Source organism: Saccopteryx bilineata, chromosome 8, assembly GCF_036850765.1.
Source record: "Saccopteryx bilineata isolate mSacBil1 chromosome 8, mSacBil1_pri_phased_curated, whole genome shotgun sequence".
NCBI classification, from domain to species: domain Eukaryota; kingdom Metazoa; phylum Chordata; class Mammalia; order Chiroptera; family Emballonuridae; genus Saccopteryx; species Saccopteryx bilineata.
The window spans coordinates 70172209-70198211 of NC_089497.1; the positions used below are offsets into that span (position 1 = coordinate 70172209).

The window sequence follows — 26003 nt, forward strand, 5'->3', positions numbered from 1 at the left end:
TTCACTTAGTGTTTCCTTTTGTTTTGTATTGGGCTGACCCTTTAACCTTGGTTGGAATTTTCATAATTAGGTGAAATATTTTGAAGTTATACCTTAAAGATCAGGATATGGGTATTTCTTTAATTAAATCTTTTAATTACCAGGAAATATGATTCTCAGATATATTATTATGTAAGAATTATGATATCATGAAGGAAAATTGTAGAATATTATAGAAGAACCAGATCACCCTTTATCCTCTCTACCCAGAGACAACTATTTTTTTTTTTTTTAAAGATTTTTTATTTATTCATTATAGAGAGGGAAGAGAGAGAGAGAGAGAAGGGGGGAGGAGCAGGAAGCATCAACTCCCATATGTGCCTTGACCAGGCAAGCCCAGGGTTTCGAACCGGCAACCTCATTGTTTCCAGGTTGATGCTTTATCCACTGCGCCACCACAGGCCAGGCCAGAGACAACTATTGTCACTGTGAAGTAGTTTTGTTTAGTGTCTTATGCTTTTAGACAGTTTGACTCTGAAAGCTTTTCTTTAGGAACTGAGGGTATGCGAATTTGTCTGTGCCCTTGTGTTTTCAGAGTACCTGTGAGTCTGCTTGCTGTTAGGAAGGGGGAGGGCAGGGCGAAGGAGATTAATATTTGCAGTCTCTGCATTATTTTTCTCTTGATCCGTACTGAATGACTCAGCGTATTTTCTGGACAATCACTGACAGGATGAGTAAGAACACCTGCTTTTTTGTTTGCTTTTTTCCCCCCCTGTAAATATCCCTAAAGCTTTATAGAGCTCAGGACATGTCTGATATGGGTGTCTGGCCTGGTGCCAGATGTAGGTCTCCAATAGCAGTCCAGAGCTCTCTAGTGGAGATGACAACAGTGTTGCTATTGGTGCAGAGCCCAGGTGGCTTTGCTGCATGGTGACTGAGCCTACAGCCGTGGCTCTCCCGAGGTTGGCCTTGATCGGGAGCTCTTTTAGCCGTTTGCAGCAGGGCTGCCGCTGTTTTCCCAGGAAATGCTGCTTAATGGAAATAAATATAGCCTGGAGTCATGAGTAAAGGAAGCTTTCTGTTAAAAAGAGAAGTCTTGGAACTAACTTTCTGTTTTTTAAGCAGTTTTAAATACCTCAGTCTTTATTTTGTTAAGATAGATAATTTGGAAGTTACAAATAGTTAATGAAAACTTTTTCAATGAAGTCTTGGTTTTGCTTTTAGGTAGCCTGTGAATTCCTTCTTTAATGCCTCATCATTCATTCCCTCTCTCTTAATCAAAAATAAAAAGGTCAATACCAGAATAGGAAACCAGGCCTGCAGAAGGTTTTGCAGTGGGTTGAATCTGTTAATATCAAAATTACAGAGTAATGTGAATTTAATTTGCCACACTGAAGTTCACTGATTAGTGTAATTAAGCTTGTCTCTCCCTTTCCTCCCCACATTCTTTTTAGGGAGTTAGCTTATTTAGATAATTAGATGTTTTAAATGTTTAAATTCCTTAAAGTTATTTTTTGATAAAGCTGTTTAAAGAATCAACTGTTATATCAGATGAAAACTTCTATTTACCAAAGCAGCTATGGTGTTGAGCAGTTGCTTAGTTTTCTTAAGTGTTATATATTCTCACAGTCAAAAAACAGTCAAACTGCCCAAATCTTCACCTTTATGTTTGCTTCTCCCCATTGTTAGCAGTTTCAGCTTGCTCTGCAGTCCAGAGGTCATACAATGGACCTACTGCATCTTATACTAAGCATTTAATGTGGGCAAACACGTGGTACTAGGAACTGAAGGATGTTTTATTTATAAATTTCATTTTGGCTTTTTAAATTTTTTTGTATAATATTAAGGGGTTTTGACAGATGCAAAAGACATAACATTCTAATATCTAAATCAGTGGATCTCAGCCCAGGCTGCATATTAAAATCATTTGAAGAACCTTTAAAAAAATACTGATGCAGCCCTATCCCAGACCAATTAAACCAGTCTCTGGGGTAGGGCTCAGCCATCAGTGTTGTTTTAAAGCTCTGTGGTGATTCTGTTGTGTAGCCAGCACTGAGAATCTCTGCCCTGGATCTCATGGGATAAAGTTTCTCCGATCCCCTCAACCAATGGAGCTCCAAGTGTTTCCTATAAGATTCTTTTACCCACTTTGATTCATGTTCAGTGTAATCCTTTGAAACCTTATCACTCTAATAACCAGTTTCATCTCACACCCTAACGGAATAGGAATTTTGAATAAGTTCCTTGGAAGTTAGTTTATTTACCAAACAACAAATTCCTGCTGATTATAGAGTATTGCTAGATTATGAACTGTAGGAAAACACCTGTTTTTCCAATGTGCTGATGTGCAGTTAATCCACTGGTTTATTAATAGCCGGTCCTCTGCATGAGGTGACACAGCATATGACAGGTATGTGAACAGGTAGTTACAGATGCTGCGTTAATTCACGGCTGCTGAGCTGTAGGGCTGAGGTGACAAGTTCTCGTACTAATAGTAGGTTCTCTCTGTTCTATTCTGCTTCCTCCCCATCAAAGTTTTTTTTTTTTTAATATTAATATTTTTTTATTAAATTTAATGCAGTGACATTGATAAATCAGGGTACATATGTTGAGAGAAAATATCTCTAGATTATTTTGACATTTGATTGTGCTGTATACCCCTCCCGCAAAGTTAAATTGTCTTCTGTCACCTTCTATCTGGTTTTCTTTATGCCCCTCCCCTCCCCTAACCCCTCTCTCCTTCTTCACCCCCTCCCCCCTCCCCCAACCCCCCCCCCCCCGCCCCTGTTGCCATCACATTCTTGTTCATGTCTCTGAGTCTCATTTTTATGTCCCTTCTATGTATGGATTCATCTCAGTTTTTTTTCTGATTTACTTATTTCACTCCGTATAATGTTATCAAGGTCCATCCATGTTATTGTAAATGATCCGATGTCATCATTTCTTATGGCTGAGTAGTATTCCATAGTATATATGTACCAAAGTTTTTTAATCCACTCGTCCTCTGACGGACACTTGGGCTGTTTCCAGATCTTCGCTATTGTGAACAATGCTGCCACAAACATGCGGGTGCATTTCTCCTTTTCGAGCCGTTCTATGGTGTCCTTGGGGTATATTCCTAAAAGTGGGATAGCTGGGTCAAAAGGCGGTTTGATTTTCAGTTTTTTGAGGAATCTCCATACTGTTTTCCACAGTGGCTGCACCAGTCTGCATTCCCACCAGCAGTGCAGTAGGGTCCCCTTTTCTCCACATCCTCGCCAGCACTTATTCTGTGTTGTTTTGTTGATAAGCGCCATTCTGACTGGTGTAAGGTGATATCTCATTGTGGTTTTAATTTGCATTTCTCTAATGATTAGTGATGTTGAGCATTTTTTCATATGCCTATTGGCCATCTATATGTCCTCTTTGGAGAAGTGTCTATTCATCTCTTTTGCCCATTTTTGGATTGGGTTGTTTGTCTTCCTGGTGTTGAGTTTTACAAGTTCTTTATAAATTTTGGTTATTAACCCCTTATCAGACGTATTGTCAAATATGTTCTCCCATTGTGTAGTTTGTCTTTTTATTCTGTTCTTGTTGTCTTTAGCTGTGCAAAAGCTTTTTAGTTTGATATAGTCCCATTTGTTTATCCTGTCTTTTATTTCACTTCCCCGTGGAGATAAATCAGCAAATATATTGCTCCGAGAGATGTCGGAGAGCTTACTGCCTATGTTTTCTTCTAAGATGCTTATGGTTTCACGGCCTACATTCAAGTCTTTTATCCATTTTGAGTTTATTTTTGTGAGTGGTGTAAGCTGGTGATCTAGTTTCATTTTTTTGCAGGTAGCTGTCCAATTTTCCCAACACCATTTGTTAAAGAGGCTGTCTTTACTCCATTGTATTTCCTTACCTCCTTTGTCAAATATCAGTTGTCCATAGAACTGTGGGTTTGTTTCTGGGTTCTCTGTTCTATTCCATTGATCTATATGCCTGTTCTTATGCCAGTACCAGGCTGTTTTGAGTACAATGGCCTTGTAGTATAACTTGATATCAGGAAGTGTGATACCTCCCACTTTATTCTTCTTTTTTAAGATTGCTGAGGCTATTCGTGTCCTTTTTTGGTTCCATATAAATTTTTGGAATATGTGTTCTATATCTTTGAAGTATGTCATTGGTATTTTAATTGGTATTGCATTGAATTTATAAATTGCTTTGGGTAATATAGACATTTTAATGATGTTTATTCTTCCTAACCATGAGCACGGTATATGCTTCCACTTGTTAGTATCTTCCTTGATTTCTTTTATCAATGTTTTGTAATTTTCCGAGTACAAGTCTTTAGTCTCCTTGGTTAAGTTTACTCCTAGGTACTTTATTTTTTTGGTTGTAATTGTGAAGGGGATTGTTTCCTTAATTTCTCTTTCTGACTGTTCATTGTTGGTGTATAAAAATGCTTCTGATTTCTGAGTATTGATTTTATATCCTGCCACTTTGCTGAATTTATTTATCAGGTCCAGTAGTTTTTTGACTGAGACTTTAGGGTTTTCTATATACAATATCATATCATCTGCAAATAATGATAGTTTTACTTCTTCTTTTCCAACTTGAATGCCTTTTATTTCTTCTTCTTGTCTGATTGCTGTGGCTAGGACTTCCAGGACTATGTTAAATAAGAGTGGTGAAAGGGGGCACCCCTGCCTTGTTCCTGATCTTAAGGGTATTGCTTTTAATTTTTGCCCATTGAGTATGATGTTGGCTGTGGGTTTCTCATAGATGGCTTTTATCATGTCCCATCAAAGTTTTATTGTAGAATTTTGCTGTCCCTCTTGACTGAAGTGGCCACTATTCGGAATTTCTTAAGGGAGGAGCTTGAGATGGTTAGGATCATGTAAATAACCTATTGGAGTAAGGGTGTGTTGAGACTTTGAGAGAGGAAATGTCCTTGGTAGGTTTCTTTAACTTGGGGACAGGGAAGATGGGAAAGCTAGTCTTGGGAGGATATCATCTTTTTTCATTTAAAAGAAAATTTTAGCCTGACCAGATGATGGTACAGTGGATAGAGCACCAACCTGGGATGCTGAGGACCCAGGGTCAAAACCCTAAGGTCACCAGCCTGAGCGGAGGTCATCCAGCTTGAGTGTGGGGTTGCTGGCTTGAGCATGGGATCATAAACATGACCCCATGGTTGCTGGCTTGAGTCCAAAGGTGTCTGGCTTGAAGCCCAAGGTCGCTGGCTTGAGCCCAAGGTCAGTGGCTTGAGCAAGGGGTTACTGGTTTGGCTGGAGTCTCCAGATCAAGGCACATATGAGAAAGCAGTCAATGAACAACTAAGGTGTTGCAACTACGAGTTGATGCTTCTCATCTCTTTCCCTTCCTGTCTGGTTCTTTCTCTGTCTCTCTCTTGCTAAAAAAAGAAAAAAAATTATAAAGGAAAATTTTAATTTTCTTTTAATTTAGTTTTTAATATTTTGAGTCTCTTGAAACCTATACCTAAAATTGTACAGCAGTTCCCTTAAAAATGTGCCTCCCTAGATGTTTGTCATAAAGGCAGCTATAGGACAGGAACATGTACAGAAAACCTTTTACTTGGGCCAGAAAGGTTGAAAAGAATAGGCTGTCCATTCTGTGTTTGTGTTAAGATCTTGTGAATTAAGGAGAGGGGAGGGAGAATATACTGTAGGAACTGAGGCCTGTCCATTCTGATAGTGCCCCAGAGACTGCTTTGTGGGGCGTGCCAGATAGGAGGAGTATTGTAGCCTTTATCCCCTTGGAAGATGCTAGGCGCCTCTGTGCTGCCAGGCAACGCCTGCCATCTCTGCATTCACAGGAACTTGGATGAATCCTCAGTCCCGGGCTTAGGCAGGCTACCCTGCTGTTGTCCTGCTGTCACGAAGGGATTGTTCAGCCTGGAGAATGATTTCTGGACTCTGCTATCTTGTCCCAGGGGCCTCCATGCAGGGGGACAGCCCATGGTTGCCCTGTCAGCAGACATTCTGCTCTGGCAGTGTGAAAATGAGATGGGCCAAGCCAGATAAGCGGTGTCCCTGCAGTGTGGTGGGTGAACTGGTTATCACAGCTCCGGGTATCGTGTTTGTGTACTCAGAGTAGGGAAAGCCTCCTGTGCAAGCATCTGTGTTTGCTTCTGGATCGAATGTTCCGCATTTCACCAGAGGGGCATGTATGTGGCTGTGTTTTCCTGACCTTTGTTTGAACCATAGCAGAACCTGAATTTCATTGTCCTTTTTACCTCCCCAGTGTCCCCATCCTGTCCCATCTGCATCACCTTGGTAGGGAAAAAGATGCTCAGTGTCTTGTAGCCAGATAGTCTCCAGGAAGACAGAAAGCAGTAGTATTTCCTTATTTAATATTTTCTCAGCTCCTGAATCAAGCAGTGTTTGCCCCTTTGGAGAGAACCAACCATTGCAGACACCTCTCCCCGTGGCCGTGTCATATGGCTGTGAAGAGGTTTAATCTGTAGTAGGGCTCCTTAAGAGAAATAAAGAGAAATGGGGGTTCTCATCCTTTCTCAGGAGAGGCTTTAAAATAACTTCTAAAAAATATTTAAAACATCATTCATAAAAAACAGGCTTCACATCCACCTAGATAGTGTACATCAAGTACTGTCCTAGCTCTGTCGCTCTCTAGGGCTACCGTACTTAGCACAGCTAACACTGGGGGCCACAGATCCTTCTTCGTTTCGAGCGGCTGTCCTGTGTTTTCTGTGGTGTTCAGTAGCATAAAATAATTGGAGATTAGTTCATCTCCAATCTGGAATATATTGGTCCCCAAAATATATTTCCTGACTCAATCCGGGTCAGGGCACATACAAGAATTCCTGCCCTCTAGTGTTATTTATACTTTCCTATAGCTTGAATATATTGAGTTTTTTCTTTTGGTTCATTTCCATTTTTAATCCATTCAACCTTAGAATGCTGATAACTCACTTTACAAAATGTTACTGTGGTAGGACAAATTGATTTTTACCTTTAAACAGGCAGACTTTGTTTTCCTGGCATGTTTGGCCAGGTAAGCTTTCTTAGGACGCCTAGGGAGGACGAGGACTCAGGCATCCAACCCGAGAATTACGAGTGCGAGACATCTGTGCAGGTGCTGATAGGGTGGTATAAACTCGCTTTTATTTCATGTCTAAATACCAGTCTATAATGTACCTATTTTTTAGCATCTGCTCATCTTTGGTTTAAGAATAGTCAGGAAGTGTATTTTTGTGCAATTAAATAAAAATAGTTTGTTTGCATCCCAGTGTTCCAATCATATACTTGTAACTTTGACTTTGGAAACTACCATTTGCTTATAATGAGGTTAGTTAGGAGAGTCAGTCAGAGAGTCATAATTTATTTTAATCTGGTACTCACCCTGGGGAAGAGCGGAGAGCTATCCAAAAGGGTACATGTGAGGTCATTGGATATAGTCATGATTTATTTGCTTATATATATTTTTCTCTTAAAGACATATACCAGTGATTAGGAGCCTCATCTGTGGAGCCTGGATTCAAATCCCTGCCTCAGTTTTCTCAGCTGTAAGATGGGGGAAATAATAGTACTTGCCTCATAAGGTTGTTATGAGGATTAAGTGAGTTAGTATCTGTAAAACAGTCAAAACAATGCCTGGCACATAGTAAATGCCTTGTTAGTTTGCTATAAATTAATTTGTACAAATTTTCCTGTCACCTCTGAGTAAGCAGTTTGCCTTTGCAAGGAGATGATAATCATGTGATCTGACTATACACAAGGAAGACTGTGCTAGCTTCCTCTGTTTCTTGGTAGTGTCCCAGAGTAGGTGAGGTAAGAGCAACCTCAGGTATACAAAATAGAAATGAAAGTACTAAAGCTAATAGCAGTTCTCTTTAGCAATTATACTGGAATACCATCTATAATAAATTTAATTGAATGAACTAGACAGATGTCGAATTGCTAGGCATTACATTCTTTTTTTTTTTTTTTTAATAAATTTTTATTAATGTTAATGGGATGACATTAATATTTCAGGGTACATATATTCAAAGAAAACATGTCTAGGTTATCTTGTCATTAAATTATGTTGCATACCCCTCACCCAGAGTCAGATTGTCCTCCGTCACCCTCTGTCTAGTTTTCTCTGTGCCCCTCCCCCTCCCCCTAACTCTCTCCCTCCCTCCCTCCTGCGTCCTCCCTCCCCCCACCCCTGGTAACCACCACTCTCTTGTCCATGTCTCTTAGTCTCGTTTTTATATTCCACCAATGTATGGAATCATGTAGTTCTTGTTTTTTTCTGATTTACTTATTTCACTCCGTATGATGTTATCAAGATCCCACCATTTTGCTGTAAATGATCTGATGTCATCATTTCTTATGGCTGAGTAGTATTCCATAGTGTATATGTGCCACATCTTCTTTATCCAGTCTTCTATTGAAGGGCTTTTTGGTTGTTTCCATGTCTTGGCCACTGTGAACAGTGCTGCAATGAACATAGGGCTACATGTGTCTTTACGTATCAATGATTCTGAGGTTTTGGGGTATATACCCAGTAGAGGGATTGCTGGGTCATAAGGTAGTTCTATTTGCAGTTTTTTGAGGAACCACCATACTTTCCTCCATAATGGTTGTACTACTTTACATTCCCACCAACAGTGTATGAGGGTTCCTTTTTCTCCGCAGCCTCTCCAACACTTGCTATTACCCATCTTGTTGATAATAGCTAATCTAACAGGGGTGAGGTGGTATCTCATTGTAGTTTTGATTTGCATTTCTCTAATAACTAATGAAGCTGAGCATCTTTTCATATATCTGTTGGCCATTTGTATTTCTTCCTGGGAGAAGTGTCTGTTCATGTCCTCTTCCCATTTTTTATTGGATTGTTTGTTTGTTTGTTGTTGAGTTTTATGAGTTCTTTGTAAATTTTGGATATTAGGCCCTTATCTGAGCTATTGTTTGAAAATATCAGTTCCCATTTAGTTGGCTGTCTGTTTATTTTGGTATCGGTTTCTCTTGCTGAGCAAAAACTTTTTATTCTGATGTAGTCCCATTCATTTATCTTTGCCTTCACTTCTCTTGCCATTGGAGTCAAGTTCATAAAATGTTCTTTAAAACCCAGGTCCATGAGTTTAGTACCTATGTCTTCTTTTATGTACTTTATTGTTTCAGATCTTATATTTAGGTCTTTGATCCATTTTGAATTAATTTTAGTACACGGGGACAGGCTGTAGTCGAGTTTCATTCTTTTGCATGTGGCTTTCCAGTTTTCCCAACACCATTTGTTGAAGAGGCTTTCTTTTCTCCATTTTGCGTTGTTGGCCCCCTTATCAAAGATTATTTGACCATATATATGTGGTTTTATTTCTGGGCTTTCTATTCCATTGGTCTGAGTGTCTATTTTTCCGCCAGTACCATACAGTTTTGATTATTGTGGCCCTATAATATAGTTTAAAGTCAGGTATTGTAATGCCCCCAGCTTCATTCTTTTTCCTTAGGATTGCTTTAGCTATTCGGGGTTTTTTATAGTTCCATATAAATCTTATGATTTTTTGTTCCATTTCTTTAAAAAATGTCATAGGAATTTTGATGGGAATTGCATTAAATTTATATATTACTTTGGGTAATATGGCCATTTTAATTATATTTATTCTTCCTGTCCAAGAACAAGGAATATTTTTCCATCTCATTGTGTCTTTTTCTATTTCTCTTAGCAATGTCTTGTAGTTTTCGTTATATAGGTCCTTTACATTCTTTGTTATGTTTATTCCTAGGTATTTTATTTTTTTTGTTGCAATCGTGAAGGGGATTATTTTTTTGAGTTCGTTTTCTAATATTTCATTGTTGGCATATAGAAAGGCTATGGACTTTTGTATGTTGATTTTGTATCCTGCGACCTTACTGTATTGGTTTATTGTTTCTAGTAATTTTTTTGTGGAGTCCTTTGGGTTTTCGATGTATAGGATCATATCATCAGCAAAAAGTGATACCTTTACTTCTTCTTTTCCGATATGGATGCCTTTTATTTCTTTGTCTTGTCTGATTGCTCTGGCCAGAACTTCTAGCACCACGTTAAATAAGAGTGGAGAGAGAGGACAACCCTGTCTTGTTCCTGATTTAAGGTGGAAAGTCCTCAGTTTTACGCCATTTAATATGATGTTGGCTGATGGTTTATCATATATGGCCTTTATCATGTTGAGATATTTTCCTTCTATACCCATTTTGTTGAGAGTCTTAAACATAAAATTGTGTTGTATTTTATCGAAAGCCTTTTCTGCGTCTATTGATAAGATCATGTGGTTTTTGTTCTTTGTTTTGTTGATATGGTGTATTACGTTAACCGTTTTACGTATGTTGAACCATTCTTGAGATTCTGGGATGAATCCCACTTGATCATGATGTATTATTTTTTTAATATATTGTTGTATTCGATTTGCCAGTATTTTGTTTAGTATTTTAGCATCTGTATTCATTAGAGATATTGGTCTGTAGTTTTCTTTCTTTGTGCCATCCTTGCCTGGTTTTGGTATGAGGGTTATGTTGGCCTCATAAAATGTGTTTGGAAGTATTGCTTCTTCTTCAATTTTTTGGAAGACTTTGAGTAGAATAGGAACCAAGTCTTCTTTGAATGTTTGATAGAATTCACTAGTATAACCGTCTGGGCCTGGACTTTTATTTTTGGGGAGGTTTTTAATAGTTTTTTCTATTTCCTCCCTGCTGATTGGTCTGTTTAGGTTTTCTGCTTCTTCATGACTCAGTTTAGGAAGGTTGTATTGTTCTAGGAATTTATCCATTTCTTCTAGATTGTTGTATTTGGTGGCATATAGTTTTTCATAGTATTCTACAATAATTCTTTGTATATCTATGATGTCTGTGGTGATTTCTCCTCTTTCATTTTGGATTTTATTTATTTGAGTCCTGTGTCTTTTTTCCTTGGTGAGTCTTGCCAAGGGTTTGTCGATTTTGTTGATCTTTTCAAAGAACCAGCTCCTTGTTTTATTGATTTTTTCTATAGTCTTTCTGTTCTCTATTTCGTTTATTTCTGCTCTGATTTTTATTATCTCCTTTCTTCGACTGGTTTTGGGTTGTCTTTGTTCTTCTTTTTCTAGCTCCTTAAGGTGTGAAGTTAAGTGGTTTACTTCGGCTCTCTCTTGTTTGTTCATATAGGCCTGAAGTGATATGAAGTTTCCTCTTATTACTGCTTTTGCTGCATCCCAGAGATTCTGATATGTCGTATTTTCATTTTCATTTGTCTGTATATATCTTTTGATCTCTGCACTTATTTCTTCTTTGACCCATTCATTTTTTAGAAGTATGTTGTTTAGTTTCCATAATTTTGTGGGTTTTTCCTCCTCTTTTTTGCAGTTGAATTCTAGTTTCAAGGCTTTATGATCAGAAAATATGCTTGGTACAATTTCAATTTTTCTAAATTTGCTGATATTGTCTTTGTGGCCCAACATATGGTCAATTCTTGAGAATGTTCCATGTACACTAGAGAAAAATGTATACTCTGTTGCTTTGGGATGAAGTGTCCTGTAGATGTCTATCATATCCAGGTGTTGTAGTATTTCGTTTAAGGCCACTATATCTTTATTGATTCTCTGTTTGGATGACCGATCTGCATTACATTCTTTAGTTCTGCAATCCCACTGATGAAATTTATTTTAAGTAATCCAGAAAGACAAAAATAAACTATTAATAATAAGCAAAACAGTAGATAATCTAAACAGAAGTGGAATGGTTAAGGTCTCCTCAGTGTGTATTATGCAGCATTAAGTGATAATCATGCAGATAGTGAGGCAACATGAAGACATTTTAGTTGTGTTTAAATGAGGTGCCAAGCTCTGTGCTAGGGGCCAGGGATGAAACAAGAGTGAGACAGCCTGCCGCCAGGAGCTCCTACCAGAAGCATCCCACACTGCAGGGTACAGGCGCGGGGAAATTAATTCCCCATTGAAAGAGTCTGGGAAAGCTAAAGCAAACAGGAAATATTTGAGATATGCTGTAAGGTTTATCAGATGGATAGATTGGGGTAATATAGTTAATTCATATTAAATGTTTATTGCATACCCCATTTTTTGCTAAGCATCTTTCTTTTTTTAAGTTTATTTTTCAATTTTCATTTTTTAAAAAATTTTATTTATTTATTTATTTTTTACAGAGACAGTGAGTCAGAGAGAGGGATAGATAGGGACAGACAGACAGGAATGGAGAGAGATGAGAAGCATCAATCATTAGTTTTTCGTTGTGTGTTGCAACACCTTAGTTGTTCATTGATTGCTTTCTCATATGTGCCTTGACCGCTGGCCTTCCGCAGACCGAGTAACCCCTTGCTGGAGCCAGCAACCTTGGGTCCAAGCTGGTGGGCTTTTGCTCAAACCAGATGAGCCCATGCTCAAGCTGGCAACCTTGGGGTCTCGAACTTGGTCCTCCGCATCCCAGTCCAATGCTCTATCCACTGCGCCACCGCCTGGTCAGGAGGCCGTTTCATTTTTAATTTTTTGAAGAACCTATACTATACTGCTCACAAAAATCAGGGGATATTTTATAGCTTCATATTCATTTTGAAATATCCCCTAATTTTTGTGAGCAGTATATTTTCCACAGTGGCTGCACCAATCTGCATTCCCACCAATAGTGCATGAAACTTCTCTTTTCTCCACATCCTTGCCAACACTTGTTTGTGGATTTACTGAAGATAACCATTCTTATAGGTGTGAGTTGATAGCTCATTGTGGTTTTAATTTGCTTTTCTCTGATAATTAGTAATGTTGAGCATCTCCTCATATATCTGTTGTCCATCTGTATGTCCTCTTTGTAGAAGTGTCTATTCAGGTTCTCTGCCCATTTTTTAATTGGATTGTTTTTGGGTTATTTTTTATATTATTTTATGAGTTCTTTATAAATTTTGTATATTAACCCTATATCAGATGTATTGTTAGTGAATATGTTCTCCTATTCAGTGGGGAGTTCATAAGGTGGGGCTAGTGCATCTCCCATGTGGTGGCTTCACTGGGTCAGGCACTTGCAGAGGGAGGGATAGCCTCCACCTTGACCCACAGAACTCAGTCTCAGACATCCCTGAATTTGCCCTCGAGAGCCCTCCAAGAAGTCCACACCATTGACCCAGGCAGCTGACTCCTTGGCAGGGTATGAGCTCAGTAGGGCGGGGCCACAGGGAGTTGGGAGGGTGGGGCTAATGCAGTCCCCCAGGCTGGTGCTGTTTGGAGGGGAGTGCTCAGTGCAGGAACGATGGCATCTCTGGGCTGTGTGGGAGAGAAACTCAGCACAGGGACCTTGTCGGCTGCCCCTTCAGCTCTCTTTCTGGAGCCACACAAACCAGTTTGTCCTCGCACAACTCCAGTCCACTCCAATCTGCCCTCTCTCTGTTGGAGCCCAGAGTTAGTGACCATGAATTGTGCATTGGCCCTTTGCAAGGGCGCCTGGGTTTCTAGCAGATTCCTCTCTCCCTGGTGGACAGTCCGTGTCACAGCCAGATGTCACGTGGTCTCCTCTTTCTGTCTCTGGTGCTCTGGGCTGGGGAGCCCTGCATGGGATTGAGATCCCTCCTCACTGGGGACCTTTGCAGCTGAGCTAGCCCCTCTGGGTTCTCAGCTGCTGCATGTGGGAGTGGGGCCAACCCCTTTTGCCTCTCCAGTCTTCCTACCAGTCTCCATGTGGCTTCTTCTGTAAATCTGGTTATAAGACTTCTGTTTAGTCTTCAATTGGTTATCAAGGTTGATTGTTCTATAATTTAGTTTAGACCTGGGAGCAGATGAGTGTAACTTTCACTAATTTGACGCCATCTTAGATCTCTGGGCTAAGCACTTTTCATTATCCTGTTAATCCCTTTCAACACTGTGTGGTAGGTATATGTACCATTATAAAAATAAGTAAACCAAAGCATAAAGTGGCTAGGTAACATGCTGAAGATTGGTGGTAGAATTAGCATGCCAACCCACGTCTGTCTTCTGAAAGCCGTGTTCAAAATCACTATGCTGCACAATGGCCTCCAACTATGAAGGTATTAATACTTTAAGACTACAGTATAGAGAAAATAGTTCTTTTGGAGAAAGAGGATCTTCTCTTAATTTTCTTGATAATGTTATTTTAACAAATGAGTTCTTGCCAACAGCTAAACGCCTGCTGCTTATTGTGAAAGATCTATTTCTGAAATAGCTATGTGCAGTTACAGAGTAGAACTGTTTTCTTTCAAAACAGGATCCCCTCTTTTTTTTTTTTTTTTGTATTTTTCCGAAGCTGGAAACGGGGAGAGACAGTCAGACAGACTCCCGCATGCGCCCGACCGGGATCCACCCGGCACGCCCACCAGGGGGCGACGCTCTGCCCCTCTGGGGCGTCGCTCTGCCGCGACCAGAGCCACTCTAGTACCTGGGGCAGAGGCCAGGGAGCCATCCCCAGCGCCCGGGCCATCTTTGCTCCAATGGAGTCTTGGCTGTGGGAGGGGAAGAGAGAGACAGAGAGGAAGGAGGGGGGGTGGAGAAGCAAATGGGCGCTTCTCCTATGTGCCCTGGCCAGGAATCGAACCCGGGACCCCTTGCACGCCAGGCCGACGCTCTACCGAGCCAACCGGCCAGGCCAAGATCCCCTCTTATCTCCATTAGAGATTTCATTGTTCTCACCTAAGAAGTCAGCAAGATGTGACAACAAGATTGACATTTTGGGAAGTAGGTTAGGAACGAATAGCAAAAATGGGATATGACTTGGCAAGTGGCTTGCTTAGAGTGGTAACTTTTGATTTTCTTAGATCAACAATAGAGACTTCTTGCCTGACCAGGCGGTGGCGCAGTGGATAGAGTGTTGGACTGGGATGCGGAGGACCCAGGTTCAAAATGCTGAGGTCGCCAGCTTGAGTGCGGGCTCATCTGGTTTGACCAAGGCTCATCAGCTTGAGCCCAAGGTCGCTGGCTTGTTGAGCAAGGGGTCATTCGGTCTGCTGTAGCCCCCACCCCAAGGCGTATATGAGAAAGTAATCAATGGAACAATTAAGGTGCCGCAACAAAGAATTGATGCTTCTCATCTCCTTCCTGTCTGTCCCTATCTGTCCTTCTCTCTGTCTCTGTCACAAAAAAATGCCCCCAAATACAAACAAAAACAATAGAGACTTCTCTATACCCTTACTGTGGGAATTGCTACTCGGTGCTTTATTATATGAAAAGTTGAGGATTGGTGCTATTTCAACTACTTTTATGGGGATTTACTTTTGTCAGGATAAAATTATACTGAGTTGGCAGGTCCACCACACCATTCTGATATATAAGCCACACCTCTTCAAATAGCTAAAATAAAAAAGAATGACAATCACATATGATGATGAGCCCTCAGTCTCTATTATTACAAACATTTAATAATGCTGGTAGAGCACTCTTCTGACCTGTGGTGGCGCAGTGGATAAAGTGTCGACCTGGAAATGCTGAGGTTGCCGGTTCAAAACCCTGGGCTTGCCTGCTCAAGGCACATATGGGAGTTGATGCTTCCTGCTCCTGCCCCCTCCTTTCACTCTGTCTCTCTCTCTCCCTCTCTCTCTCTCCTCTCTAAAAATGAATAAATAAAGTAAAGTTAAAAAAAATAATAATGCTGGTAGAGCACTCTTAATGCTCCTAGGCCTAGGGGAATGAAACCTTGCCTGCCAATTCTCATTTGATGAGCTTTTGAATTTGGCATTCTCCAATACAGGAAGTAACTTTCTACCCAGAAGATGGTGGAACATGACATTGTTATATAGAGTCAAAGAAACAAAACTCAAGCAATAAGAGGATTCTGTTGTTGAGTCTGTTCACTTTTTTGTTTATAGATTTTTTTAATGGCTCTTAGTAGTCTTTATTTTACTTTTGTACTTTGTTTTTAGGAAGAAGGTACTAAGAATGCTTTCGTCTCCTCCTCATAATATGTTTGTGTTGTTATACGCACTTGCTTACTGCAAACCTCACATTGCTGGTGGGGAGCCCCACGTGTGGGAGCTGGTCCTTTGGTCGTCTTTGCTTCCCCAGCTGCCTTTTCATGCTCCAACTAGAACCTAAGACAGGCGGAAAAGTGGGTTTCTGCTCTGGGCACTAGAGTCTGTGCCCTCGGAGGGACACAGCTTCCTAGGCAGCCACTGAGGTTTCTTGCAAGAAACTGGATGCCTGTGAGCCTGGAGAACGCTGCTCCAGAGTTCATGTGCCTTTGTTGTGTGTGTGGGGACGGACTCAAGCCATGTGGTAGTTATCCAAGTCGGGGTGCTCAGTATCTCACACTCGGTGTCATGGTCTGGTGGGTTTGGTTTCCTTAGCAGTTGGGTCCCCAAGATCTTGCCTGCTTTTGCAAGTCAGGCTTGGGTGGGTGGGAGTGATTTTGGAAGGATGAGCTGGGCCATCAACTCATTGCTGATAGATAGGCCGAGTTTTCCAAACAGGAGATGCAGGCAGCACTGGGCACCAAGCAGTCCTTGGGAGGAGCAGGTGAGGGAGCAGAGGAGTGCAGGCCTGCCCTTCGGCCCCAGAGTGAAGGAAGGGTGGACACTGCACTAGATCTACCAGCAGGGCCTAGTGCAGGAAGGGAACAGAGGCCACCTGGGAGCCAGCAGGGAGGTAGCTGCAGAGACAGCTGGTGGTGAGGGCTCAGGTTCCTCAGGAAAGCAGGGGGCCAGTTGTTAAGCCCCAGGGAGGGGGGGGTCCTGTTTGTAGTGTCCAGGCTGACAGAGCCACTACAGGGCATTTGTTGCTAGGGACCCTGAGTCCTTCCAATTGGTGCTTCTGCCCCAGTGGTCATGGTTCCCATCTGTTTCCATCTCTAGCTGATTTTCTAATGCTGGCAGCTCTATGTTAAACACCCACACTCAGACCAGCAAGACAAGTAATGTGACACCTGTAGTGGATTTATATGTAGGTATTCTGTACCTGGGATGTCTCTAGGGAGGGAAATACCTGAGGGATGTCCCCTTACCTTGTGACATGAATGTTCATAGCAGCTGTGACCAGGGCAGGTGGCACTGGAGTTGGCAGGTCCACCACGCCATTCTGATAAATAAGCCACACCTGTCCAAATAGCTAAAATAAAAAAGGACGATCACATGTGATGAGGATGATGTGAAGAAACTGAGTCTCCCATACGCGGCTAGTGGTAATGTAAAATGGTACTGTGATCATTGTAATTTCCATGACAGCTAATGTTTGAAACTTAAGTACTGTCCAGCTGCCCTGCATATTTCTCATGCTGTTGAAAATTAAAACAAGAAGTGAGATTTCCATTCCCATACAAATTTGTAGTGGAGATCTATCTATCTATCTATCTATCTATCTATCTATCTATCTATCATCTATCATCTATCTATCATCTATCTATCTATCTATCTATCTATCTATCTATCTATCTATCTATCTATCTATCTGATATCTCTGGGCTTAAATTACAGTTCTAGCAGTGTTTTTCAGAACCTCCATGAAATATAAAGGAAATTTCCATATTTCAGGATTCATTTATTTTGGAAATAGATAGTAATGGTGATTGTACAGCATTGTGAATATAATTAATACCCATGGTTTTTACACTTAAAAATGGCAAATTTTACGTTATGTATATTTTGCTACAATTTTTAAAAATCCATTTAATTTAGCCATTCAGTAGCTTCTACCCAACTTTTAGTTGGAAGTGATTAGTCAGCATTGTGATATTATGATAAAGTCACATGTCAAGAGAAAGATCTGATAGAATTGTATAATACTTTCCAAGAGGTAAATATGCTCAACTAAAGTCATATGCTCATGGATTGCTTTTCAGTATTTGGCAGTACCTATCTGTGTGGAAAGACGTTTTGAAAAGTAAAATGATAAAATCTTGTCACAAATCAGCATTAACAGATAAAGATTTGCAATCGATTTTGATGAAAGGGACAATCATTTTATTTTTCTGTGACTTTTTAAATAAATTTTAGTTTTATTCCATTTAGAAACGGACTAATATCATCTCCATCCTTTAAAAGGTTAGTGCATGAGAAACTTGACACAAAGGGAGCCCATTCCCCATGGGAGAAATGTGTGCTGTGTTGCTTATGTGGTTCATATCACTTGCTAGCACGAGAGAGACGCAGGTAATTTGAAGGAGATGAGCAGTAATTTATCCAAGACTTTGAAAGTCATAAAAGAAACCATGGTCTGAAAAAAAAATGTTCTAGACATGATTCACAGATTTATTATAGTCATGTTGGAAATGTTGAAACAGACCAAACGTGTAGAGAAATTATTTCTGATTACATGTGGGAAAAAAAATTTTTTTTTTTCTTTTTTTTCATTTTTCTGAAGCTGGAAACAGGGAGAGACAGTCAGACAGACTCCCGCATGCGCCCGACCGGGATCCACCTGGCACGCCCACCATGGGGCGACGCTCTGCCCACCAGGGGGCGATGCTCTGCCCATCCTGGGTGTCGCCATGTTGCGACCAGAGCCACTCTAGCACCTGAGGCAGAGGCCACAGAGCCATCCCCAGCGCCTGGGCCATCTTTTTGCTCCAATGGAGCCTTGGCTGCGGGAGGGGAAGAGAGAGACAGAGAGGAAGGAGAGGGGGAGGGGTGGAGAAGCAAATGGGCGCTTCTCCTGTGTGCCCTGGCCGGGAATCAAACCCGGGTCCTCCGCACGCTAGGCCGACGCTGTACCGCTGAGCCAACCGGCCAGGGCGAAAATTTTTTTAATGATTTAAATTTACTGTGTTTACACAGATTCAAGTGTCCCACCGAATATATCTCCCCCCTTACCCCCGTGTTCCCCTTAACATCCCCTTTGACCCCTCCTCCCAATACCTTCCCCCTTCCCTCTAGGATTTGTATATATAATTTCACCAATCTCAAAAGGGACAACCATTTTAAACTCTAATTAGGTGAAATGTTATTCCCACTAAAAGAATGGTATTCTTCTATTGGTAAACAGGTATTGCAAAAAAAATTGCATTCAATTATTATTAATATATTTTGAATTTTGTCAGTAAACATTTTGTGGAAGTTTGTTTTCTTTTGTAATGTAAGTACCTACATAATATCTTCAATTTTACCTCTTAGCCCACAAAACCTAAAATATATACAATCTGGCCCATTGTAGAAAAGTTTGCCACACGCTAGCTTAGAGCACTGATTTTTCACTTTTTTTCTCCAACATATGCTCTGAAAGCATTCATAATTTCACTCTATGCTGCATTTTAGCAGCATCCCACAAATTTTGCTGTGTTATAATTTCTTACCATTTAGCTTAGACTATTTGTTAATTTCCATTTGATGTGTTCTTTAACTGGCATTCTTTGTAAGTGTGTTGCATAAATTCTGAATATTTAGAGATAGTTTTCCTTGTTATCTTTGTTACTGAATTATAATTAAGTTCCCAAGTGGTCAGAGACCATGTATTATATAATGTCAGTCTTTTGAAATTGGTTGCGGTTTGCTTTGCTTCCATACAAATAGTACGTTTTGGCAGGTATCCAATGTGCACTTGAAGTGGTATTACTTTCACTTTTTGTCTTCTTCTGAAGCTTTGGATCTCCAAATAAGGCTTGTCCTTGTATGATTCTGTGCCCACTCTGAACGTATTTTCAATTTCTACTTCTGTATAGTAGGTATGTTTGTATTTTTAGTGTAACTTTCTTTTTTATCAACCCAGTGGTTTTCTTTTCTTCCCCTTGTGGTTATAGGCAACCTAAAAGTTTTTAAAAAATAAACATCAACAAAGTTTTGTGTGTGCTTTAATCTCAGCATAGTTCATTATTAGGGACCATAGTCTCTTACCCGCTAAGTGCTCACCTATGCCTAAGGATTTTGTATGAATTCTCTTCTTGATGTTGACTTACTCATTTGTCATTGTATTGTTCTTCTCTTGAAGCTGGTCTGCCTTGCCTTTGACAAAAGGAAAAAAAATGTGCACAGAACTTTTTTGGCTGGTCTGTGTAGTTTCTGGGTACTAAGCAGCAGTGCCTAGCTGAACTAAAGCTATTGTGTTCGAGGAGTGATCCACCTAGGCACCCATGCCTGTGATCCCCATGCATGAATGCTGATCTTTCAGTTCAGCTAATATTTGGCATCTGTTCTGTGTGGAAAGTGGGGGAGGGGTGTAATAATAGAGACTCTGCTTTGTGTAAGGCAGAGTGCGTTAGGTGCTGCAACTCTTAACTCGTTCTCAATTTGGGAATGTATTCTTTCTTTCTACTTCACAGTAATTGCTGGAAATATTTGTGATAATGTGAGAAAAGGATGATGTACTTACAATCTTGAGGAAAAATACTTCTGCTTCTGGGACAGTAAGGCTTACACTTTGAGTTAGTTTTAGAGTAAATGAAAATAGGTGTGCCCTGATTCTTGGGCCACCCTCTTCTGCCACAGTCAGATATTGAATTACATGCATTTTGTTCATCTGATGAATTGATATTTCTAAGCTTTATAGCAAATATGTGTACCTCTGTATTTCAACTCATGAGACCCTCTGTTTCATGCTGCAGAAATCTGGGTATTAGAACTCTTTAGCTGTGCAGCCAAGGTGAGAGCCCTGTTCTGCTCTGCCTGTTGCTGATAAGAAGGAAAGACAGGAGGCATGTGTACACCCTGGCCCTTTCTACATGACAGGGCTATGTAATTGAGGGTGATCTTGAATTTTTTGTCATCGAAAACAGGCAAAAGAATTTGAAATTAGGGCCCCGGTTGGTAGGGTCAGTGGATCGAGCATCAACCCAGCATATGGATGTTCTGGGTTCGATTCCCAGTCAGGGCACACAAGAGAAGCAACCATCTGCTTATCTCCCTTTCCCTCTCCCCCTTCTCTCCCTCTTCACCTCCTGCAGCCAGTGGCTCAGTTGATTCAAGCGTTGGCCCTGGGTGTTGAGGGTGGCTAGGTTGGTCTGAACATGTCAGCCTCAGGTGCTAAAAATATTTTGTTTGATTCGAGCATTGGCCCCAGATGGGGGTTGCGGGGTCAGAGTGCATGCAGGAATCTGTCTCACTATTTCCCCTCCTCTCACTTAAAAAAAAAAAAGATTTTGAAGTTAGTAGTGAAGTAATTGACACTCAGTCTGTATTGGGAAATGAAAGATAAAACAGTTTGGTGACAAAATAATAAAGTTTAGAATGTACATCACAAAAAGTGAATTCTATTATAAACTATGGTCATAGTCATATCAGTATTGGCTTCTCAGTAGCACACATACCACACTAATGTGGATATTCATAATGGGAAATGAATGGGGATGATGGGGGGCAGATGAGAAGGTACATGGGAGCTCTGTGTACTTTCTGCTCAATGTTTCTGAACCTAAAAGTGCCCAGAGTAAAAATGAAGTCTAGCCTGACCAGTGGTGGCACAGTGCATAAAGCATCGACCTGGGATGCTGAGGTCCCAGGTTCGAAACCTTAAAGTCTCCTGCTTGAGCACAGGCTCATCCAGCTTGAGTGCGGGCTCACCAGCTTGAGCGCAGGGTCACTGGCTTGAAGCCCAAGGTTGCAGGCTAAAAAAAAAAAAAAGAAGTCTATTAGTTTAGAAGTTTAGGTATTTGGTTTAATGTTCTTTGGTGAGTTCATACTATACAAGTTTGAAATTTCTTCTTTTTCTTTTTTTTTTAGCGAGAGAGAGACAGAAAGGGAGAGAGATGAGAAGCATCAACTCGTTGGGGCACTTTAGATGTTCATTCATTGCTTTCTCATATATGCCTTGATGGTGGGGGGGGGGGGGCTCCAGCTGAGCCAGAGACCTTTGGGCTGAAGCCAGTAACCATGGGGTCATGTCTATGCTCTCTCTCTCAAGCTGATGAACCCATGCTCAAAGCCGAATGATCTTGTGCTCAAGCCGGTGACCTTGGGGTTTCGAACCTGGGTCCTCAGCATCCTAGGCCAATGATCTATCCATTGCACCACTGCCTGGTCAGGCTGAATTTCTCAGTTAAGATGAATCTGGCTTGCAGTTTGAACTGTTATGTCAGGTGAATATGCTCCTGTCTGTTTTCTGATGTTCTGATGCCTTCTCTCCCCACCTGCTCATACAGTTGGAATGCCAAGATGCCTTGGAAACTGCAGCCCGAGTGGAGGGCCTTTCCCTGGATGTGTGTACGCATTCTCAGCTCAGAATCCTGGATGAGGAGCATCCGAAGGGGAAGTACCATCACGGCTTAAGTGCTCTGAAGCCCATTCGGACCACTTCCAAGTATGAGGCTCTCCTGGTTAATGACTTCTCTTTGAAGTACCAAAAGCAGTTTTGAAAGTTTGGGCTAAGATTAGGCCATTCGGGGCCCCTGTATTTAGTCAGAAGCTCCGTTGACGAAGCAGTGTATTATAAATGCAGCTGGCCGCCGGTGCGTGGTGACATTTTGTGCTTTGGGTTTTCTCTCCTTAGACACCAGCACCCAGTGGACAATGCTGGGCTCTTCTCCTGTATGACTTTCTCTTGGCTTTCTCCCCTGGCCCGCCTGGCTCACAAGAAGGGGGAGCTCTCAATGGAGGATGTGTGGTCTTTGTCCAAGTACGAGTCTTCTGATGTGAACTGCAGAAGGTAGGCGTCTCTGGTCCACCCTGGTGTCCCACATACTGGGTGTGGAGGGCCTGAGCTAGGAGTATGGGTCCAGCAGTGTGAAGTCCTCAGCTGTGTGTTTTAGGATCTGAGCTAGCTGATGGTGGGAGGGTATCCTGGGATGACTTTCTCTTTGCTCTTCTGCTTTATCTCCTATTTCACCATTAATCCTGTTTTAACCACGGGCTTTCTCTCTCTCTCTCAGCCCCGCTCCTCTTCCTGAGTCTACAGGGAGATTATGTTGCGGCCTTGTGACAGAATACATTTTTTGTGGTAGCCAATTGTCATGATTAAAATTTAGTTTACATTTTGCCACAGGATCCTTCAGAAAGGGTTGGGGACCTTTGAGAAAAGAAGTTCTTATCCACAAACAAATTCTATACAGGGATAACCTTTCTGGGTGGGAGGAAAGACTTGTTCTCCTCATTTTCTGTATATCGAGAGGCTCCCTCTGCAGGGTAAATATGTAATCACCCAGGAAGGGTAATTTTCCCCCTGGAAGGTGAAGGCTGTGTACGTAATATTGATATTAAAGGGAAGACTTGTGTGAATGGTGTCCAAGCCTGGAGACAAAATGTGATGGCAGGAGGGAAGTTAGGGCATGTGTATCCCCCGGGGAGATGTGTAACGGAGGACATGTGCCCTTGTTAAGACTAGAGAGACTGTGGCAAGAAGAGCTGAATGAAGTTGGGCCAGAAGCTGCTTCCCTCCGAAGGGTTGTGTGGATCTTCTGCCGCACCAGGCTCATCCTCTCCATCGTGTGCCTGATGATCACGCAGCTGGCTAGCTTCAGTGGACCAGTAAGTTCTAACCATCCTTTCTGACAGTCTCCAGGGGCCCGGCCGCGGCCAGCTCTAACGCTCTTGTTCTGTTGCAGGGGTTGTGCTCACCTGGGGCTAGTTAGCGGCTTTACAGATGCCTCCAGGTCTATGGGAAGGGAAATACTGATTTTGGAGTGAGAGGTAGCTTGGCAGCAGCTGGAAGGATGTGGGGCCGCGTTGCCAGATAAGAAATGGAACTGGCTTGCTTTCGTGGGGTGGGGGTGAAACGGAATGGTTCCGGCTCTGCACAGGACTGTGCTCCTCTGCTGTGTGTTGACATGAAATGGCAGTCTTGGTTCGGGAAGGTGTGTCTCTGTCGTGAGTGGGCGAGAGCAGCATTGTGTGGGATGCCGTGAGCTAGTGCTGGTGCTGCACCGAATGCCTGGAGGCTGCCTTGTCACGTGTGAAGGTTCTGTGGCAGATGAGTCCCGAAGACCCTGGAGGACTGTTGAGGTTGAGAGTCTAACCTGGAGTGCATTTTCAGTTTGGTCTACAGTGTAAACTGTGGCAAGTGTCGGGGTGGCAGCCATGGTTTCTCTCTAGTGTGTACTGGAGCAGAGTAGGTAAGAGGGACGCTCACCTGTTTTCTGAAAAGCTGTTTCTTACACCTGCTGTGCTGCCTTACACTTGAGACTTTGATTAAATCTATTCTCTGCATATTTGCCTTGAGGCATCGGAGCAGTAGTGCTACTATACTGTGCGTTTTCCGTGTGTGGGTAAGCTGGAGGTTCATGGTTTTGGTAAGTATGTGCCTAAGATGCATGGTGATTAGGTAAAACTAATTACAATTGTTCTGCTGTTTCATTTTGTTTTTTTAAATTGTTTGATACCTTTTTTTTTTTTAAGTTTTTACCTCTTTTCTGAAGCAGAGTACACTACTTTTCTGGAATTTGGTTTCTATATTAATTGATTGACTAACACATTTGCTCGTGTAAGTTTTAAGTAAGAGGGATCCTGTAACTGAATGTTATGTTCTTGACTGAAATGGCAAACGTTTTTATAGGGCCGTCTTCCCCCAAGAAGAGCTTCTGTCATTGTTTCACTACAGGGCTGGTGGCTGCTCTGATTTTTTCACAGAATTCTTTCCACGGGGTAGCATGCTCTACAGGCTTTCTCGATTCCGTTTGGTCAGTGCAAAAACTTCATTGGCTCCCCTCACCCCCAAAATATTATTCTTTCGATTGTTGGGATTTTAATTTTTTTACCTGGGGAAAAAAATGACCTATGCACATTCACTGGGGGGGCCCATCAGCCACTCCCTTGAGCATCTGCATATTCCTTAATTTCTCGTTCAAGGCGCAGCTCCCTGAGATACTCATCTTTGGTTAATTCGATACTCATCTGCTAGATGCCAAGGAAAGTTGAGAGAGTCTTCCTTTGACAGGAAATCAGCAGAATGCTCTTCCTTCTCTACCCGTGGGGAAGAGCACCCAGGCCCGCATTAGTCCATGATTCGTCCTAGAACAGCTGAGAGAGCAATGGTCCTGTCCACAGTCTCTCTAACCGATAAAAAGATTTAAAGTTGTAAATAATGCAGACTTCTTTTTTTGGAGCTCCAATTCTAATACATTTCTTTTCGTTGGAAATTGAGGCATCAGGCTGATTTTGAGAGTAGTGCAAGATTTGCTCATCCCTCCCGTCTATGCACTTAAATCCTGTAGAGGGGCATCTCTTTTTGATTTTTGCACATTTGCTAATGTGGCACAACTTTCAAACTGGCTTAGTCTGTTCTTACAGAAATCTATGTAAGAACATACTCCCCAAATACGGCATATTTCTTATCTCCCATCAGGCCTCGCTGAACCTTGGTGGCCATGTGCAGAACAGATGAAACACAATCAACTTATTGTGTTTTGTTTTTAAACCGCTGGCCAGCCAGGGCTGGACAGTTATGATCAAGATTGATCCAAGGATTCAGTGGTGCCAGTGAACCAGCACTCCGTGCAGGGTGTCCAAGGGTCACTATAATGTTAATGGAATACCAGGACTTGTGAGGGTGTGATCCTGACATAAGATGAGGGACCAGATTGCTACATTTACAGAGATATGATTTGTGGCCTTCTTGGATTAAAACAGTTTTAAAAGACCAGGCCTGACCTATGATGTGTGTGTAAAGCATTAGCATTGCCCGGTAGATCTGCAAGAGAAGGCTCCCTCCTGCAGCGCTATCTCTTGGTGAATGCTAACTCAGCTCAAGGGCCTTTTGGGGAAAGGACAGTGAAAAGCCTCTAGAGAGGTAAGTTTTCCACCCTTCCAACCTCTCTCCAGCTGCAGCTTGCTTGGTGCTGTCAGAATCTGGATTTGGGGGGAGTCTCTCTGTAGTGGAACCAGTGACAGAAGCTGTTCTTTAGAATTTTCAGGAGTGGCTGTATTCTGCGGTCAGAATGAGAGAGTCAAGCTGGGCAGAATCTCTCGCCAAGAGTTCAGGTAAGGTAATGTTTATTCACTGGGAATGTTTTCCACAGCCAGGCAGCTATGCTGACAGTCTCAAGTTTTCTCCCAGTTTGTTTAAATTTACATGATAAATTTGTAACTTTAAAACTAAATTTTGGTTGGGTTTGCCATGAAAACCTTCTTTCCTTTATTCCATACAAAATGGTTTGAAATGTAATTGTTTTTTTTAAAACCCTATGTATTGGAAATTTTTTAATCTGCTGTTTCCTCTTTTTCCCCCCCTCCTTTGAAAGTTTTGCGTAGTGTAAGCATTCATTATGTCTTTTACCCTCCCCTGG

General features: G+C 41.7%; 1 protein-coding gene across 7 annotated transcripts in view; it reads left to right on the top strand.

Moving 5' to 3' along the window:
- Nucleotides 1–26003, top strand: part of ABCC5 (ATP binding cassette subfamily C member 5) — a 99545-nt gene that overhangs the window by 11197 nt on the left and 62345 nt on the right. For 3 of the 7 annotated variants that reach the window (XM_066241784.1, XM_066241786.1, XM_066241785.1), the window contains exons 3-5: nt 21930–22087; nt 22277–22432; nt 23103–23250. In XM_066241784.1, coding sequence (XP_066097881.1) covers nt 21930–22087; nt 22277–22432; nt 23103–23250 — 462 coding nt within the window. Of the gene's footprint in view, nt 1–21929; nt 22088–22276; nt 22433–23102; nt 24397–25406; nt 25766–26003 lie in introns of those variants that run through there. The other 4 variants (XR_010726910.1, XM_066241787.1, XM_066241788.1 and 1 more) reach the window with 4 other exon arrangements.